The following is an 18717-nucleotide window of genomic DNA, read 5'->3' on the forward strand; positions in this document are numbered from 1 at the left end:
TATTGAGATAGATCCAGGTATTGGCCTTAGAAAAGAAAGGAGGAAACTTGAGGAATTATAGCTTATTTATGTAAAAATTCCAGTTATTACAGATCTTAAGTTTTCCGAGGAAAATGCTGGTAATATAATGACAAATTAACACATTTTGGCACTATATTAAACAATTCTTTACCCACAACCATTCCTATTTTCTCCTCCTCCCACCTTCATGTAGTTTTTGGATATCTATTCCTATTATAGTGGTAGAAAATGTTTTCAGTTTCCTTGAACAGATTTTAATTAGAAGTTGTCAAAAACTTTTAACCTCATTCCTGTTTGGTATTGGTTACAGTCTTAGAGATTAGCACAAAATAATAGATTAGCCTCTGCTACCACCTCAGGTGATGCTTCCCAAAATGTCCAATCCATCTTTCCTATTGAGTCACTCAAAACTTGCCTCACACCCTTGAATTCTCTGCACCATTATTGACCAGAATGGAAAACATAGCAGACTCTAGGACCTTAAATTACGGACTATTTTTTGGTTCACAGATCTGTTGTCAATGTTATCAGCTTCTTCATGAAGAACGGTAAAGTGGTCAGTCAATGACTAATGGTGCTCTCTTGGCTCTGTACAGCTAGCATACTGGTCGAACTGAAAAAACACCAAGATTGGGCAGTCATGGAACTGAAATGGAATTTTAGACCACTGTAATTCTGCAGACATGGTCTTTGTTGGGTGTTAAGATATAGTATATGTATATAGAAGAACCAAGGTGTTTACGTTTCAGTCTCATACTTCTCCCTGTAGGACCAAGGCAGAACAAAAGAGACTGACCCTTGGTGAAGAGGTGGATCCTCTGCTCTAACTTCTCTGCAAATATTCTTTGGTAAAAGCTAATTGGTGTTAATTGATTAAGTGATATTGGGGTACTAATCATAGGTATAGATAATATTGAGACATTAAGTGGGGCTGGTTGGATAGTAAAAAGATTACTGAATGATATTGGAGAAAACATGCCAAATGGGACCCCAAACTGACATGATGCCCATAGATCCTCAGGGGTGCCCCTAAAACCCTGAGACAGATGTAACCAGCCTCTGGGAATCTAACTGAGTGGAGCAGAAGTTGGAATAAGTATCTATAGTTATTGAGCTTTCAGGATCCATTAGAGAAAAGTTGGCAACTATCTTCACATTTGTATGTGTATATAGGCATCTATATGTTATACATGGTGTCCCCAAAGTCTTAGCATGGTTTTCTGATATTAAAAGCTTAAAAATGCATTAAGAGTGGAACAGTCTGTGTGTGTGTGTGTGTGTACGTGTGCACATTTTCTTGTAAAAGATAAATTCCTTTTTCAGAAAATAACCTTTACATTGTTGATTGTTTCAGTTCTGATACCTTACAAATATTAATATTGTGACCAATGTGAAATGTGGATTTTATATCTCTAAAATGAAGATTCCTCACATCTGCTTGAGGTAGAAGGGATTCTTGCTCCTATATTGATTGATAATAATGCATCCTTGAAGGGTGGGGGAGGGTGGGACAGTGATTATAAATTTCTCTAGGATGTAAGCGCTTTGAAAGCAGGGGTGGTTTTCTCTCTGCCCCGTCCGATAAAGTTGGTGTGTGACCTTTTGTCTGCAGGGGATGGTGCAGTTAATGCATCCCCTGAGGGTCAGATGCGAGAGTATGGCTTCCTTCTCTGGCTCTTGTGCTGATTTTGGCTGGACAATCCAAGAAAACAAAGGTCCCCCACTTGCCAACATTGTATCATCCCTAAGTCGAACCACTGGTCGCAGCAAATGGAGATATTTTGAATGCTGTGGACAAGTTTACTTACTTGGCCATATACTTTCCAGGGATGCCCATGTAGATGAAGTTGACAAATGCGTTGCTGGAGCCAGCTCAGTGTTTGAGAGGCTCTGAAGGAAAGTTTAGGAGAGAAGAGTTTTCAGGCTGCCTACTAAACTGAAGGTCTACAGAGTTGTGCTGACTTCACTGAAACCTGCACAGTCTATCACAGGAGAGTGAATTGCCTCCACCTGATTTGTCTTAGGAAGATTCTGAAGATCACCTGGCCAGATAAAATACTGGGCACTGAGGTCTTCCCTTGAGCTGAATTGCCAAGCATTCAATCCCGAATGCCAAATATTCACCTAAAAGACTATTTTATGGAGAACTCACATAAGGCAAGTGCTCACAGAGTGGTTAGAAGACAAAGATACTCAAGATCTCTCTGAAGAACTTAGTTATCAGTTGGGAGACATGGGACGCTGGCACAGGACCGCCCAGCATGGTGTTCCTGAATCAAGGAAGGTGCCACGTGCATCACAGAGCAAGAGAAGCGTGAGATCCGGAGATATTCCCTACTAGATGTTCTAAGGGACTGTTTGTGCCTGGTCTGTGGCAGAGCCTTCCAAGCTCATGTTGGTCTGATCAGCCACAGCCAAACACATTGTGCCTGACCCCAAGATTGTTGTGTTATTGGTCCTTTATGAAAATGAAGGTCAAACAACAGATAGCCACTTCTTGCCTTTATAGAGTATTGAAAAGAACTCTCCCTGGACTTGGATTCAGGAGAGAATGGGTTTCAAATCTCACCTCTGGTGCTAGTTATGTGATCCTGGCAAAGCTAGGTAATCTTCCAGTGCCCCAGACAGCCCTCTAAGCCTGACTTACAGGTGAGTTGCTGATCTGCTTTAGTGGAGAGATTTTTCTCTACACCAGGACTTCCATAATGTGCATATTTTCATACAGCTCCCCATTCATGCAACTCCTCTAAAGCCCAAGGTTTAAGAAAATCATGCTTTTATTGGAGAATTTAGACAAGCCCCCAGTAGATAGAAAAGGAAAGAAGCATTTAGTAAGCGCCTACTGTATGATGTACCAGGCACTGTTAAAAACACTTTACAAATATTATGAGGTAGGTGCTATTATTATTTTCACATTATAGTTTAGGAAACTGATGCAGACAGGATAATTAACTTGCCCCACATCACAGAGCTAGTGTCTGAGGCTGGATTTGAACTCGAGTTTTTCTTTTTCTTTTTTTTTAAATTGTTATTTATTTTCACTGTTTGACAATCACCCCCATATATCTTAATTTTTTTTCCCTCTCTCCCCCTCCCTCCCTCCTCCCTCCCCACTCCCTCCCTGAGACGGTGGACAGTTGAACTCAGTTTTTCCTGATTCCAGGCCCTGGGATTTTACATTCCTGGGATTTTTCAATTTGAAGTTTCAGGAGGCAGCTGGTGGATTCTTTCCAGTTTTACTTTGCCCTCTGGTTCTAATAGTTCTGGGCAATTTTTTCACTTAAGATTTCTTGAAGTCTGCTATCCAGCTTTTTTTCAGAGTCAGGTTTTTAGCATAGTTAATCATTCTGAAACTCCTCGACCTCTTGTGGAGGTCAGTTGTTCTGATAGTAGATACTTTGCATCTTCTTCCACTTTTTTTCCTGAGTTCAAATATGGCCTCAGACATGTACTATCTGTTTGACCCTGAACAATTCACTTAGCCTGTCTCAGTTTCCTCATCTATAAAATGGGGATAATAGAAGTACCTACCTCATAGGTTTATTGTGAGGATCAAGTGAAATAATAATTGTAAAGCACTTAGTGCCTGGTGCATCATACAGCAGGTGCTTACTATATGCTTCTTTCCTTCTCTACCAACGGCAGGCTTCTCTAATTTCTAGAATCAAAGTATGATTTTCTTAAACGTGCCTGGCACACAATAAATGTTATATAAATGTTCACTATCATTGTTATCATTCGTTCTGACATGTCTTGTTTTTTTCTAGAGTTACTGCATTCTGATTTCTCTTTTAATTTTCATGCAGTCTGCTATTTGGGTAAGAGTCTCCATCTTTTGTTCTCAGCTATTTCTTCACTTTTCACTTTACCCCAGTGCTTTTATTTCATTTACAATTTCATTTTTTAAAATGTCTCTTACTTTATTTATTTCAGGCACTCTTAGAGTCTTTGTGATCAAGCCATATATTCCCCCCCCAAGGCTTTGATTTTATATCTTGTGGAATAATTCTTCTTAAAAGGCTTTACCTTTCTTTTCTTTTTTTGAGGCAGTCGGGGTTAAGTGACTTGCGCAGGTCACACAGGTAGTGTCTGAGGCAAGATATGAAAACTCTTTACCTTTTAGTTGACTCAAGTCACCTGTGGTATTTATTATCTGTTTATTCATATCTCCAATCTAGTTTCTGAATTGGGACCATGACAGAGCCAGGCTTCCTGCTTTTCCCACTCTTGGATGGAGTGATCAGTCTTTACACCTCCTGTGGAGTTTCCCTGTTCAAAATTCTGGCAGGTTTGTGGATCCCGTGAGTGATCAGAGGTCAGAAAGCTGTTACCTGCAGGCCCTTTGGTGAGGAAACTGAGATAGACAGATGGGGTCACACAGCTAGGAGATCTCTAAGGCCAAATTTGAACTCAGGTCTGACTGCCAAATTCTGCCTTCTATCCACTGCACCCCCTACCTGCTCCAGATCCCACTATATTTTCATCATTTCTTAACAGGCTTTTCTTTCCTAAATAAAGTTATGCCCAACTCCTTTCATCTTTAAGGGTCTTTAGTGCTTGACCTTTCACTCAGTTGGTGGGCTCCATCTTCTGGACCAAGGTTATCCAGCTCCCTTAATCTGGGGCTACCCTGCTCTTTGCATTAGTTTCCAGTTGCTGTGGTTTGTTTTCCTAGGGAGCGTCCACCCAAGTCTCACTCCCTTTGCAAAGGAGGTGAGGCATTAGGAAGGGAAAAACAAAGCATATTTTGTCATAAAAGCACTTTATTTAGTGGTCCGGACCCTGTGTGTGATATTGGTAATTGCTTCGCTTTGCCAGAGGGCACCATTAGACAGACTCACAAGCATAGAACAATATCCCACCATCCAAAGTCAGCAGCTTGATTTTTACTTGTGGAAAGTAAAAGAAATCGTCACAAACCTTCATGTTTTACTTTGATAAAATTTTACAATATAAAAATGATAAAAACAAAAAGTTTTCTTCTTAAAAAGAATAAATGTTACCTTGGCTTGGACTATTTACAAGTAGATGCCCTTTTCATGAAAAGATGATTCTTTTGCTTGAACTTTTTACTGCATGTTTGCTGGCTTCTAACTAAATTCACTTTTCTTAGGTTTTTTTTTTTTTTTACCCCATTCACAATTATGTTTTCCTGCACCTCACATGGATGACAGCTCCATCATACTTAAAAAATCTTGTTCGTTGGCTTTTGTTTTGCTTTTTAATGATTTTTGCTGACATTTCCTTCACTGGATCCAAAACTAGTTTTTAAAAGTGCAATTCTGTGAAATCCCGCAGCTCCTATGAGCCAATCAGGGGGTTATCTAGAGCAAAGCGCAGTCATAGATGGACGATGATATGTTTGAGTTGTGGCTGCCTCCATCCCTGGTCACTCCAGGAGCTTCCCGTCCATGGAATGCTGGGAAAAGCAAAGACTGAGCATTTTGTGGGCCTCCTTAAAAGAGGGGAGGGAACTCTCTTGCTTTCAGACTTGCACTAAGATAACTTAATGCTTGCCTTTTCATAAATGGCTCATCTGAGACAGCCTCCAGCTCCAGTGGGTCCTTCTCTCTCACTCATCTTTTGTTATATGTTATCATAGCTTCCTCTATTGGAAAAAAAAAACCCTGGTAAATTGAACTTTCAGATGATAATAATCTGACTTCATTATGGTTGGATGGAATACAGGGCACCCGTCTTTACATTAAGATCTTTTTCTGTCCATGGGATCAAAAGTGATACAAAAAGGCAAAAGTGATACAAAAAGGATGCAGGGAATCAAACGAAAAGATATCGTCCAGGATAGACGGTAGGAAGAACATTTAAAAACAAAACCACATCTTCATCTTGTTTTATGTGAATGGTAGTTCTGTAATCCATCCTAGTAGATTTTCTCTCCAAAATTATGTAACATGATTTTTCTTCAGAACACACATGGCCCCATCTTTAAGTAACAATGAAGTGACTGTTGGATGAGATACAGACTCAGTACTTGGGGAATTCCCTCCCCCACCTCCCACAACCCACCCTCCCCATGCCTGGGCACTCTTCTTTGGATAATTTCCATCCAGACAAGTGTTACTTGGTCATCCATTAGGAAGATCTTCTGGGTCTACCTCTGAAGAATTTGAGTGGCTTGTTTTCCAAGCAAGACTTAGGGAGTTGGTGGCTTCGCCATTCTTATTTTGAGTGACCCTATTTAACAGTAGGGCATGAATAATGAAGCCATAATAGGCAAAGGAGAACAAGGGAGTGGGGAGGACTGGGAAAAAGAGACAGGCAAGGGGAGAAAGATACACGGTCTTACAAAAGCTTCTTGATCTGTTGTGTGTATTAAAGATGCAAGAGTTTTCATCCCCCCATATAAGGGCTTGTGCTTTTATTTGTCTCCTTAAAAGAAACCATCCACCCTGAAAAGAGGCCCCGTTAGTGAGAGTGGCTGTGAACAGACATGTATATGTATGTGTGTGTGTGTGTGTTGGGTGTCATGAAGTCATATGTGACACTTGCCCTGTGTCAGTCCCTAACCCTCTCCCCTAGTGTCACCAATGAGGTCTACGTAAGTCAAATTACACTTGGTCGGTTTGATACTCAGATGCTTCTGATAGGCTTTCAGAGAAACTCAGGAAATTCTCCTGGTACTCGGAGCAGACGATCTCATAACGGTAATGCCGAAACTCCACGGCGAAAGTGCCAAAGTAACACAGGAAGCACATCACGAGGCCCCACTGAATCCTGGCTGCGTGCATGTGAATTTCTTGGGCCATGAGAATAAAATCTGGGGGAAGGGGGAAGTCAAGGAAAACACACTGAGATTTGTCAGTGGACACTTTAAAGACAGGTCATATTGCAACCTCCCTTTCCAAAGTAAAGCCGCTATTTTACAATTTGATGGACTGCCCTGAATAGTACTCTTAAGAACTCCATAAGATCAATAAGAGGGCTAAGTCTTTCACAAATAGGGAAAGGGAAGGGTAAGGGAAAAAGCATCTATTAAATACCTGTTAAGTGCTGGGTACCATGTTAAGTGCTTTACAAATATCTCATTTGATCCTCACAACTCTGGGAGGTAAGTACTAATTTTTATTTCCATTTTATAGTTAAGGAAGCTGAGGTAGGGGGCAGCTAGGTGGCACAGTAAATAGAGTGCTAGGTGTGGAGTCTAGAAGACTCATCTTCCTAAGTTCAAATCTGACCTCAGACACTTACTAGCTGTGTGCTTGTGCTAAGTGACCTTGTGCAAGTCACTTAACCCTGTTTGCCTCAGTTTCCTCATCTGTAAAATGAGCTGGAGAAGGAAATGGCAAAGCACTCCGGTATCTTTGCTAAGAAAACCCCAAATGGGGTCATGGAGGGTCAGACATGACTGAAAAGCAGTTAAACAAAAAGCTGAGGCAGACAGCAGTGAAGTCACTTAAGGGTCTGGAACTATTTTGGGTGTAACGATTCACAAGCCAATCCTAGAAATGCTATCAGCTGTCACACTTGAGGTTAGAAATGGCCCCTCTCTCCTGTTCAGAAGCAGAGAACACACTTTTATTCTTCAAGGGCCATTTTCACCCTTCTTTTCAATGAACTATGGAAAAAAATAAAGAGTTGAGACCCTTCTTATCTTATTTTCCACAATATCTGTTGGGATGGGAATTTTTAGGGAGAAGGATCTAACAGAATGATTTGAAATGGAAATTGTACTTTGAGCATACTCAGAAGTAGAAAGTGTCGCCCATTAGATTATGAATTAGTTGGTTTACTAAAGGGCCTAAATGTCATTGGTATTCATTTGTGTCTTTATGACAGACTTCCACAAAAGAAACAAGCAAGGATGGATAATTTTTTTTTAAACCAAGGCAAGTCCTTGGGACTTTGTTCTTTTCCAAAATTACACTTAATACCAACATTTAACAGGATAAAAGTCACTGGCTCCAAACTTCTCTTAGTTCTGGGTACCAAAAGGGGAAAAAAGATTATCTGTGGCATTCCTACTTGGGAAAAGAACAGGCAAATCCGAGCTGCCATGTCTGGATCTATCCACTTTGGAATAATGAGACGATTCTTACTGTTATGGAGAGCTTCTAATAAACAGTTTCTTAGGACTCAGATGGAATTTAGGATAATGATCTCAACCTTCTAAGCCATCTGGAGCCTACCTATTGCTCTTCGGATGCAGTGGCCAGATGTTATAAATATCGCTAAGACCTTTATGCTAATTTGGCCCTGGATAGCTTAGATCATGAAAATCTGCGGATAGTTAGGAATGGCCCTTTCTCCAAGTAATGGCCTTTTCTTCTGGTAAATGTTTGACAACTAACCCTTGGAAAAACACAACACACATTTAAGCTTAATTTTCATTATGAACATTTTCTTAAGTCTAGACAATCATCAAGACAAAAAAATCATCGGAGGTGTTGACTGAATTCTGAGGTAGAAGTGTTCACGCTGAAAATTTAACAATCCGCTCTCCCAAGCTAGAACATCCCATCCCCTCTCCCTTGAAAATCATCAAAACAAACAAAAAATCACTTGCAGTGTTTACTGATTTCTGAGGTGGAAATGTTCACATGGAAAATTCAACAATCAGCTCTCCCATCTCTTTAACAAATAGCTTTAACCTCTCAACCACGAACTTACGACTGATTTGAGTTTCAGCTCCTTTAACTTCCTCTGGCGCATTTGACAAGGAAAGGATGCTGATGATTAATCAAAGGGGAGGTGGTCAGAGAAAAGAGAAATAAAAAGATTGGAAAATTCACAAACTGAAAAAATCAGTCTCTGAATAACGAAGACTTAATTTTGTCTTTGCTAAACAAATCGCTACAACGCATACTGTATGTATGGTATTAATTGTATCTGGGATGGCTAAATGTACTCTATGCTTCTTGAGTTCACTTCTTAGAATAACTTAATTACTTTTTTCTGAAAGATAAATTTGCTTGCTTTTATCTTAGTGGATAATTTATTAAATAAAACCATTGAATCAGCTACTAGTAAATTAATAGGTTTTTTTTTAAGGGAAAAACAATCTCAATACTTTTGTAGTTTAGAATATTTTTGTTTTTAAATATTTTTCTAAAAGGGGGGAAATTTACTATCTTTGTTACTCAGTTCTCATAAATAAACTTGAAAACAGTTCTGGAAAATCACAGATTATATGTAACTCATTATCTCCTTTGGAGCCTGATAAAGCTGATGACAAAAAACCAGAAACAAAGCAAACCTCCCCTTCTTTGCTGATAAAGAGAGTATCCTAATATCTATATAGATAACTATGTTTGCTTTGTATTCTAACCTCCCTAAGGGAAAATCAACAAAAAGAAAATGCTTTTTATATTCAAAGGATACAGAGGACCACACAGAGAGTGATAGATGCTGCTAGAATCACTCTGGGAATCCCAATCTTCCGACCTTCGTTCTTAATGTTGACTTTGAGTGTCAGAGCAGCCTGGATCCAACAAGCCAACGTACCAAATCCAAAAGTTAGGGAGGTGCCCACATTATGGATTTCTTCATCGCTGGTGAGCTTGGAGAAGAATAAACAATATAGCATGTGGAGGCTCGTTTGTGAAAAAAGAAAAAAAAAGAAATAGAGTTCTCTCATGATTACAGTCTTCTGGTGCTACCCCTCCATCCCCACCCTGAGAGGGGGAAAATTGTTAAGGAAAACATGGGAGAAGAGAGAGAGAGAGAAAACAGATTCTGAGAAAATGCATTTAAGAGTAATATGCTCCTTCTGGCTACTCTTTCAACCTGCTTTCAGACCTGTGTGTTGGGTTCCTAGCAGATGGCTGCTTCTTTGGATTCTAGGATTAACACTGTGGTTAAGCTGCTGATACCTTCCCAGGAACAATCAGTCAGTAGATACAATTAGCTCTTAGCTAAGATATTTGATAAGATATGTAGTAAAACAAAGTAACTACAAAGTATTCCTTCCCAGACACCTGGTGTGTGTACTCCACAAACATACATGCTGTTCATTCTTCCTTCTCCAAGAGGACCAATGCCATCAGGCGGGTGATGTCTTGACTTACAAATGAATTGGGTTTAAGTGAGGCAGGGCTGTGCAGAGTCATCAGCCTCACCCTCTCCTCCAGAGTTGTTGGAGTCCAGTGGCAAGACATAGGTCAGGATGTCTGGTCATGGCCTGGGATGCAGTGGGAGATCTTAACCTTCTTAAAGTAAGTTCTTCCCCAGGTCTCAGTTTGTCTGAGGCAACACCCGTCCAGTGGTTAAAGGCTAAGTAAGAACTGAGGCAACAGATGGTCTAGTTTGCCTTCAGAATAGGATCAATCAGGGCGGGGAAATGAAAAGGGTTAATACAATTTAGGGTACGATAGTAATCGGATACACATGGGAAACCTATGCTGAGGTAACTCACAATTCCGGAAATCCTCTTTCCTCATATAATCCTCTCTAAGGCCCAAGTTTTAGTTGCTGAGACTCTCTCTTGGAGTCCAGAACTGGTTCTTTTGTCTGATGCTGTGGGTCATCTTTTCCCTCAGGTGATTCTCTCTCTGTATCTATGCCTGTCTGGAAAATGGGTCTTTGTTGGACTTAGAACACTTTCAGACAGACTCTCTATAGCTGCTTGACAGGGTATCAGCCTCTGGGCAAATCACTTCTAGACACCATGACCATCTTTGGGAAGGAAGAGAAAGAAATTGATTGTTTTCCTCCCACTTCCCCACCTCCAACCCACAAATTGCTCCTGAGCCCGGACTCCTTTGAAACTGAACTCTGTGCCCAGGGCTCAGTAATTTAAAGCTTTTCTCATCCACTGATGAGTTCCACTAGAGAAAGAAAGGTGTCTTCATATACTCCAAAGGGACCCGGGTTCAGAGGAATATTTACAGTTATAAACACTTTGGGATTATATTCTGGGCTTTCTAGGATAGAGGTGGAGATGGGGGGTGAAGGTGGGGTTGGTCACTAATCAACTCCTTTATATGAGGAAGAAGATAAGAATCCAGTGAAGTCTTTGAGATAAATTTAAAAATTTAAATTAAAAAAGCCTTTATAGTAGGAGAATGGCTAAAAGGTTCCCATAGTTTAAAAGAATACAGCCTCAAGTATTGTCTTCCAGAATGAAAAAATGAAATTTCAGAGGTGGCTGTGTATTCACAAAGAAAGGCAAACTCTGAAAGATCAATGTTTTATTAGCAAAGAATATTAACGAAAGCCTGGGGTGTTTCTTAATTTCTGTATTGTAAAGAAAAGTCAAGATCTGGCCTATGTTGTATGACAAAATTAGCCATGTGAACAGATTTTTAAAAAGTATTGTCTTTAGCATAGCTTTCATAGAAGTAGAGCTTGCAGCAATTGGAGACCTACATGAGTTAGGGACAGTCTTAAGGTAAAGGGAGTTTTCTTGGGGGGCTCTTTGCTAGGTTTGACTTGGGAATGAGAAATTTGAAATTCATTCCACCAAGGTAGAGTAATGCTGTGGCCGAGTTATTTCGATTACTTCTGACAAACTAAATCAACTGATTGGACTGGTGTAGTCCATTAATATGGCTAAGGAAATAAAATCACAAATCATTGCAATGATCTATGAAGGTTCAAATTTGGTGCTTATCTTATTTGTCTGAGTATAACTTTAAAAGGAAATGAGTGATCAGGGTTTTGGTTAAATTTGGTTTCCTATCTGTTACCACAATATCAATTGGCCAATATTTATTAAGCACTACTAAGTGCTAGGTGTAACTAGGTGGTGCAGTAGGGAGAGCACAGGACCTGGAGTCAGTAAGATTCAACTTCCTGAGTCCAAATCTGGCTTCAGACACTTACAAGCTTTGTGACCCTGGGCAAGTCACTTAATCCTTTTTGCCTCAGTTTCTCATGTGTAAACTGAGTTGGAGAAAGAAAACCCCAAATAGGGTTTTTCTTTGTTTCAGATATAACTGAAAATGACTGAACAACAAAGTGCCAGGCACTGTTCCGGGTACTAGGGATATAAAAACAAGATACTCTTTACCTTCAAATACTTTTCATCTTCTCTGGGGAAATATATGCATATATAAGTATAAAAATCAGGGTATCCCAAAAGTCTCAGTGCAGTTTAAATCATAAAAGAATAAAAACCACACTAAGACTTTGGGGACACCTTGTCTATACAAAGTAATTTGGTGGTGATGGTAGTCAGAAGCTGGGAGGGTTCAGGGAGGACCTCCTGTAGAAGGTGGCCATTGAGGTGAACTCTAAAGGAAATTAGAGATTTGAAGAGGTGGTGGTGAGGACGGAATGCATTCTAGGCATGGACTGAATGTTCTTGCACATGATGTGGCATTAAGGAAACCATTAAGAAAGAACCATGCCATGTGCACTTGGTGAAGTCTCTTTGGTGGATGGCATTCCAGTAGGGATTCAAAGGACAATGCTCTAGTCTTCACAGTCTCTCAGAGAATATTCCAGAATTAAGATCTTGGGCAAATGTGCCACATACACTTCAGTTGATTTGCTGAGGTCAGCAAGTATTTAACTTGGGGAAAGTGTAATGGCGGGAGAGTACAACCCATACAGCATGAGTTCCCCAAAGCAGTATGCTCTTTTTTTGTTGAATTTCAGGCCCAAGTTGTCCATGTCCTGTCTGTCCTACACATACATGCTTATACAGAAGCTCTAAGCCATTCATCCACCTTCATGTCATATTTTGGGCAATTGACATTCTTTATCTACTTGTGGATGGTCAGGTCAAAAACTCTTTTGAGGGGTTATGGCCCTCTCCATGAAACTGCTGCCTTCCAGAGCTGGACACAACCAGGGGTATCTTGTGGACCTCAACATCCTCAGAGAATCTTTCTCTTCAACTTGAAATCTGTGCTGGATCTCCTCCTTCACAGTGGTGAATACCTGTGGCAAGAAGACATCTCTCTGTGTTACGCTTTATTGCCTGATGTTCATGGTCAAAGGGTCATCAAACAGGATTATTTCTGTTGTCGTAGCTTTCATGAGTGATTTTGATGTGTGGATGGGAGATACTTGGTGTGAAGAAAAGACTATAAGGAGGGAGGTTGCTCAATCTAGTCAAATGCTTTATTCATAATTGACAAATCTCAGCTGGATCTTATATCTTCTATATTTTTCTGCCAATTGTGAAATGGTAGATATGTGGTCTATCGTTGAAAGCTCACAAACGTCTGCTCATTCTCCATCCCTACCGTGGATGCCCTTGATTTTTGTTTAAAGTTTTATATAGATGGGAAAGTCCTTCTCTTTTGAACTGATCATTCAATATGCCTTCCAAACTAGATCACTTTCAAGTACAGATTTCTATGTTTAATTGGTCTAATCTGGCTGCATTTCCTGCCTTTGTTCTCTTTCAGAGAACATTAGTCAACCTTAAAAAATGTTGAATTGAACTGAATGATGTAGAAGGTATATAGATAGATAGATAGATAGATAGATAGATAGATAGATAGATAGAGATATAGATATATAGATATATCTTCATTGGGTAGGAAGATGGACTGTATGAACTTGGAAATGAATTGTAGAAGCATGAAGCATTAAGGTCTCCAATGTGTTGTAAAATATTAAGAAAAAAATATTATCACAGTGTTCTGGTCTGATATACCTGGTGCCACTTGATGAAAAAACATATGATATTTCTTCCTTGAATAGAAGACTTAATTTTTAAATTATCCTGTATTCATTTAATTTATTTATCTTTGTTACATTTTGAATTCCAACTTGTGTCCCTCCCTCCCTTCCTAACCCTGTACTAGAGAAGGCCATAGATATATATGTGGGACCATACAATACATACTTGTGTATATAATTTCTTTCTCTGAAGGTGGATAGTATTTTCCTTCATAAGTCCTTTGTGGTTTATTTGAATATTCCTATTACTCAGAACAGCTTAATCATTTACAGTTACTCTTTGAGCAAACTTACTGTTACTATATATAATGTTCTTTTGGTTCAGCCCATTTCACTCTGCATTATTTCTTGCAAGTCTTTCTGTTTTTCTAAAACCAACCTGCTCATCATTTCTTATAGCATAATACTATTCCATTACAACCACATACCACAACTTGTTCAACCATTCCCTGACGGGTATTCCCTCAATTTCCAATTCTTTGCCACCGCAAAGAGAGCGGCTACAAATATTTTTGTACAAATACAAATCTTTTCCTTTTTCCCTGAAAAGATTTAATCAGTTTAAGGGAAGGCTCTTAATTTCCTGAAACTAAGAGACTTAACCTTTGGTGACTCAGCTAGGAGTGGGAACGCCTTTTTAAAAAATCCAATTAAATGACTTAATCTTCCTGTATACCTTTGAGCAAAAAAGGGGGAACCTTTGAGGGAATGGTCAAAGAGGGAGTAATTGGTTTCAGGGAAGTATTTCTTCAATATTACTAATGGTCACTGAAAACAAATTTTAAAAAACCCCTAAACAAACCTAAACCTAACCCATGGACTTCTGTTTTCCTTTGTTGTGGAATTTTATCTTTTATTTCATTACAGTAAAATGTCAGTGAACATACTTCATGGGTCAGAGAATTCCAGTGAACAGGAAAAACCTTTGAATAACTGGACCTCTCTCCAAGCGAGAATGCTTTTAGTGTATTAATAAACTATTTCAGACAGACTTTGCCTAAAATGTAGAGAACAGGATTTTCCCCCCACAATTAAATGATCTCAGTTGGGGACTAGGAGCTTAACCTCCCAGTTCCTAGGAATTCCATGAACCTTGTGGCTCTCTTGTCCAGGGTTTCAGAACTGGCAAATAGGAAGTGGCTGATTTAGTTCCTGCATTCTTGATTCTATCTCCTTTGTATTCTAGAGCAGATTGAATTTACTATCATCCTCTCTCTCTCTCTCTCTCTCTCTCTCTCTCTCTCTCTCTCTCTCTCTCTCTCTCTCTCTCTCTCTCTCTCCTTTCTGTCTTCTCTCACTCTTTCTGTCTTCTCTCTCTCTCTCTCTGTCTCCCTTTCTCTCTTCTCTCTATTCCTCTCTCTTTGTCTCTCTTCTCCCTTTCTGTCTTCTCTCTCTCTTTGTTTTCTCTCTCTCTCCCCCCTTTTTTGTCTTCTCTCTTTCTCTCTCCATCTCTCCCTTTATGTCTTCCCTCTCCCTTTCTGTCTTCTCCCTCTCCCCCTTTCTGTCTTTTCTCTCTCTCTTTCTCTCTCTGCTCCTCTTTCTCTTTCTCTCTCCATCTCTCCCTTTCTGTCTTCTCCCTCTCCCCCTTTCTCTCTTCTCTCTCTCTCTCTCTCTCTCTCTCTCTCTCTCTCTCTCTCTCTCTCTCTTTCTCTCTGTCTTGTCTCTGTCTCTCTCTGTGTCTCTCTCCTCTCTCCCCCTTTCTGTCTTCTTTGTGTCTTTCTCTCTCTGTTCCTCTTTCTCTCTCCATCTTTCCCTTTCTGTCTTCTCTCTATTTGTTTCTCCAATCTCTATTGACTTGTGCTTTTCCTTTATCCTATAAACCTGCCTGCATTTCCCTCATTGTTGAAAAACAAACAACAAAACCCCTCTTCCTCGATCCTACCATTGCTGCTAGATAGCAATCATATTTGCACTCTTCTCTTACTTGATAAACTCCATGACAAAGCCCTTGCTCCTCAGTGCCCTTCCACTCCTTTCATTCTATTCTAAATGCTCTGCGTTCTGGCCATTGCTTGGTCCCATAGAATGCAACCCCAAGGAAAGGAGATGTGTCATGGTAGCCCAATATGGAGAAAATCTATTGCTCTTTGGGAATGCTAGCTAGAGAGTCTTGCCTTAGACACTGAGGAGATAGAGTGTTTTGCTTGAGACAGGGAGAGTGAGTTTGTATCAACCTAAGCAAATCAGTCAGCCTCTTTTTGCCCCAGTTTCTGCGTCTATGAAGGAGCGATAAGAATAACATCTATCTCCCAGGGTGACATCCCCCCCACCCCTTTTCATTCTATTGTTTTTCTTCCATTGATTATTTCCAATTTATCTTGTCCAAATCTCATTTGTACATAGCAGGTCATCTTTCCCTTTAGGTTATGAGCTCCTTGAGAGAAGAGACTGTCTTTGCCTTTCTTTGTATTTCTAGTGCTTGGCAGGGCAGCAGGGGATAGAGCACCAGAGATGGAGTCATGAGGACCTGAGTTCAAATTTAGCCTCAGACATCTACCAGCGGTGTAACCCTGGACAAGTCACAACCCTGTTTGTCTCAGTTTCTTCATCTGTGAAGTGAACTGGAGAAGGAAAAGGAAAATCACTCCAGTATCTTTGCCATTGTAACCCAAATGGGGTTACAATGAGTCAGACATGACTAAACTGAACACCAACAAAGTGCTTAACACTATGCCCTGAATTCAGTAGGCACTTAATAATGGTTTTTTGACTAACTAAAATGAGAAACTTTGCAAACCTTAAAGTGCTATATAGAGGCAAACATCATTATTAATATTATGTAAAATGTGGAGGTTTGGAATCTCTTTGATCTGTTATTTGACATGAATTTAGAGCTAATATTTAGTATAAAAGTTTGTCTAGAAGACGTAGAGCTCTTCCCATTAATGACTGTTTTAAGTGTTTAAGCATGTCTATTCCAGTATATCGAAAGTTAATTTGGTTTTGGTAAATAGCACAACAAACATGAGAAAACTGGAAAATTATCAGAGGTAAGCAAATGATGAATTTGATGATTTCCTCCTAAAAATCTATACCGTACCGCTATAGTCTATTCAAATTACTTCCATTTTTAACTTTAAGATTGTTAATTTGTACCAAATGATGTTTCTGATATGGCTTCTATTAGTCCTAGGCAATTTCCACGGGCCTTCTCCTTGATGCTGAAAATAACAAACTTCATAGGCAAAAACCTGGTTCTGGAGAGTAAAAAGTTATGTTTTTCTTCTAGAAGATTTAAGCCAGTAATATCCTGTGCAGAGTGGTTTCTCAGAAGTCCAATCCAAGGCCATCCTGAAAATAGCCAGGCACTTTAGAGACAGAAGGCCTCGGCTGACTCCACAGTCAAGGCCATGCGTGGCCTTTTATTTTCACCTCTTCAGGCTGTGGTTCTTGGAGATATTTTAAACTTTCCAGGAAACTCAGAAGATAAATATAACTATCTCCTTCTGAGTACTAAAGCTTCCATTTGAAGAGTCCTATCTTTGAGAAGCTGGGTTTCCAGTATTTGCTGTGATTAAAAAAGTGAATGCCCTAAAAAAAATCAATGTGGAAGAAGAGGAAATGAGAATGGCAGTATCCATTCTGATCCCAAGCTTTGAGGAGTTGTGCAGTGTCCAATCGGCACAACACGCCCTCAGTAAGTAATTGTGGTTAAAAATCAAAGAAATATGTTATTTTTTCTTTTCATTTATGTCTATTATTTTTTTCAAATGATTAGTAAGTTGTAGGTACTTATTCAATTGCTGAACCTGACTACTTAATAAATAGAATTATTAAGTATTTCTTTTGTCCCAAGGGCACCATGATAAAATGCAAAGCAGAATTGCAGTAGTTCAAAAGAAATGTGAGATTCTCGAATTTAGAACCATCTCCACTCCCAATGTTCCTTGGGCTATGTGGGGCTGACCTGTGATAGAGCCTTCCCAGCTCATATTGGTCTGATCAGCCACAGTTGGACACACCATGCCTTGCCTCTGACATAGAGATGACATTTTGGTCCTCTTTGAGCATAATGGACAAGAACCAAACAGTATGAAAAATTACTGGAACACAAAGGGTATGATGAAGTGAGAAAGTCTCCCCCAAGGTCAAACAATTAATCCTTTCTTTGACTTAATCCTCAGCTTCTATTTTCGGTCTAGAAGACATTGATCTTGGGCAAGCAAGATCAGCCCCTGTTTCCATCTAAGGTGGAAGATCCTTCCTTCCCTTGCTTCTAGGTTTCAGGGCATTGGGGCAATTGGTGCAGCTACAGTCCAAAATTGGTTGGTAAGATCTCAGCCAAGGATATCATGTTGAAAAACCAGTTAAGACCAAGTGAACAGCATGCATCATGGATATTTTTTAGACATATGGGTTGATCTTATACAAATAACTAATTGCTACAATTACAAATATATTCTTGTTATAGTATGTTTAGGGATGAATCATTCAGTGTCACTCTGTTGCAAGAGCAGATTCCAAAGCCGTCAATCAGTAAACATTTATCAAGTGCCTACTACGTGTCAGGTCATGAACATGAGCTTGGAAAGACTTCCAGAGATACTGGATGATAGACAGGCACTGTGCTATAAAAAGAGGCAAAAGACAGTCTCTGTCCTCAAGGAACTTATAATCTAATGGGGGAGACTAGAAGAAAAAAAGTATATGCAAAACAGTCTATATACATGATAAATAGGAAATATTGACCAGAGAAAAAGCACTAGAATTACGTAACTTGTGAAAGATTTCGTAAGCAGATGCTAGTTTTTTTGTTTGTTCGGTAGTTTCAGCTGTATCTGATTCTTCATGACCCCATTAAGCACCACAGTTGCTAGAACAAATCAGATCTTTTAATGATTCATCTTATTGTAAAAGAACTTTTGCTTCCGTGGAGATAATAATAACACATATAATTCTTACTATGTGCCAATTATTGTACTAAGTACTCTACAGTGATCTCATTTGATCCTCACAATAACCCATGAAGGCAGGTGCTGTTATTATCCCCATTTTACAAATGAGGAAACTGAGGCAAACGGGTTAGGTGACTTATCCGGGGTCACATACCTAGCAAGTGTCTGAGATCAGATTTGAACTCAGTTCTTCCTGTCCCAGTGCCAG

The 18717-nt window shown here is 39.6% G+C and overlaps 1 protein-coding gene across 3 annotated transcripts in view; it reads right to left on the reverse strand.

The window, feature by feature from the left end:
* Nucleotides 1-4766: 4766 nt before the first annotated feature.
* Nucleotides 4767-18717, reverse strand: part of TMEM150C (transmembrane protein 150C) — a 69951-nt gene continuing 56000 nt past the window's right edge. For all 3 annotated transcript variants that reach the window (XM_072623960.1, XM_072623958.1, XM_072623959.1), the window contains 2 exons: nt 9361-9538; nt 4767-6799 (listed from right to left, as the gene is read on the reverse strand). In XM_072623960.1, the coding sequence (XP_072480061.1) occupies nt 6591-6799; nt 9361-9538 (387 nt within the window). In that variant the 3' untranslated portion in view covers nt 4767-6590. The remainder of the gene's footprint in view (nt 6800-9360; nt 9539-18717) is intronic.

This window comes from Notamacropus eugenii, chromosome 7, assembly GCF_028372415.1.
Source record: "Notamacropus eugenii isolate mMacEug1 chromosome 7, mMacEug1.pri_v2, whole genome shotgun sequence".
In the NCBI taxonomy this organism is placed as follows: Eukaryota; Metazoa; Chordata; class Mammalia; order Diprotodontia; family Macropodidae; genus Notamacropus; species Notamacropus eugenii.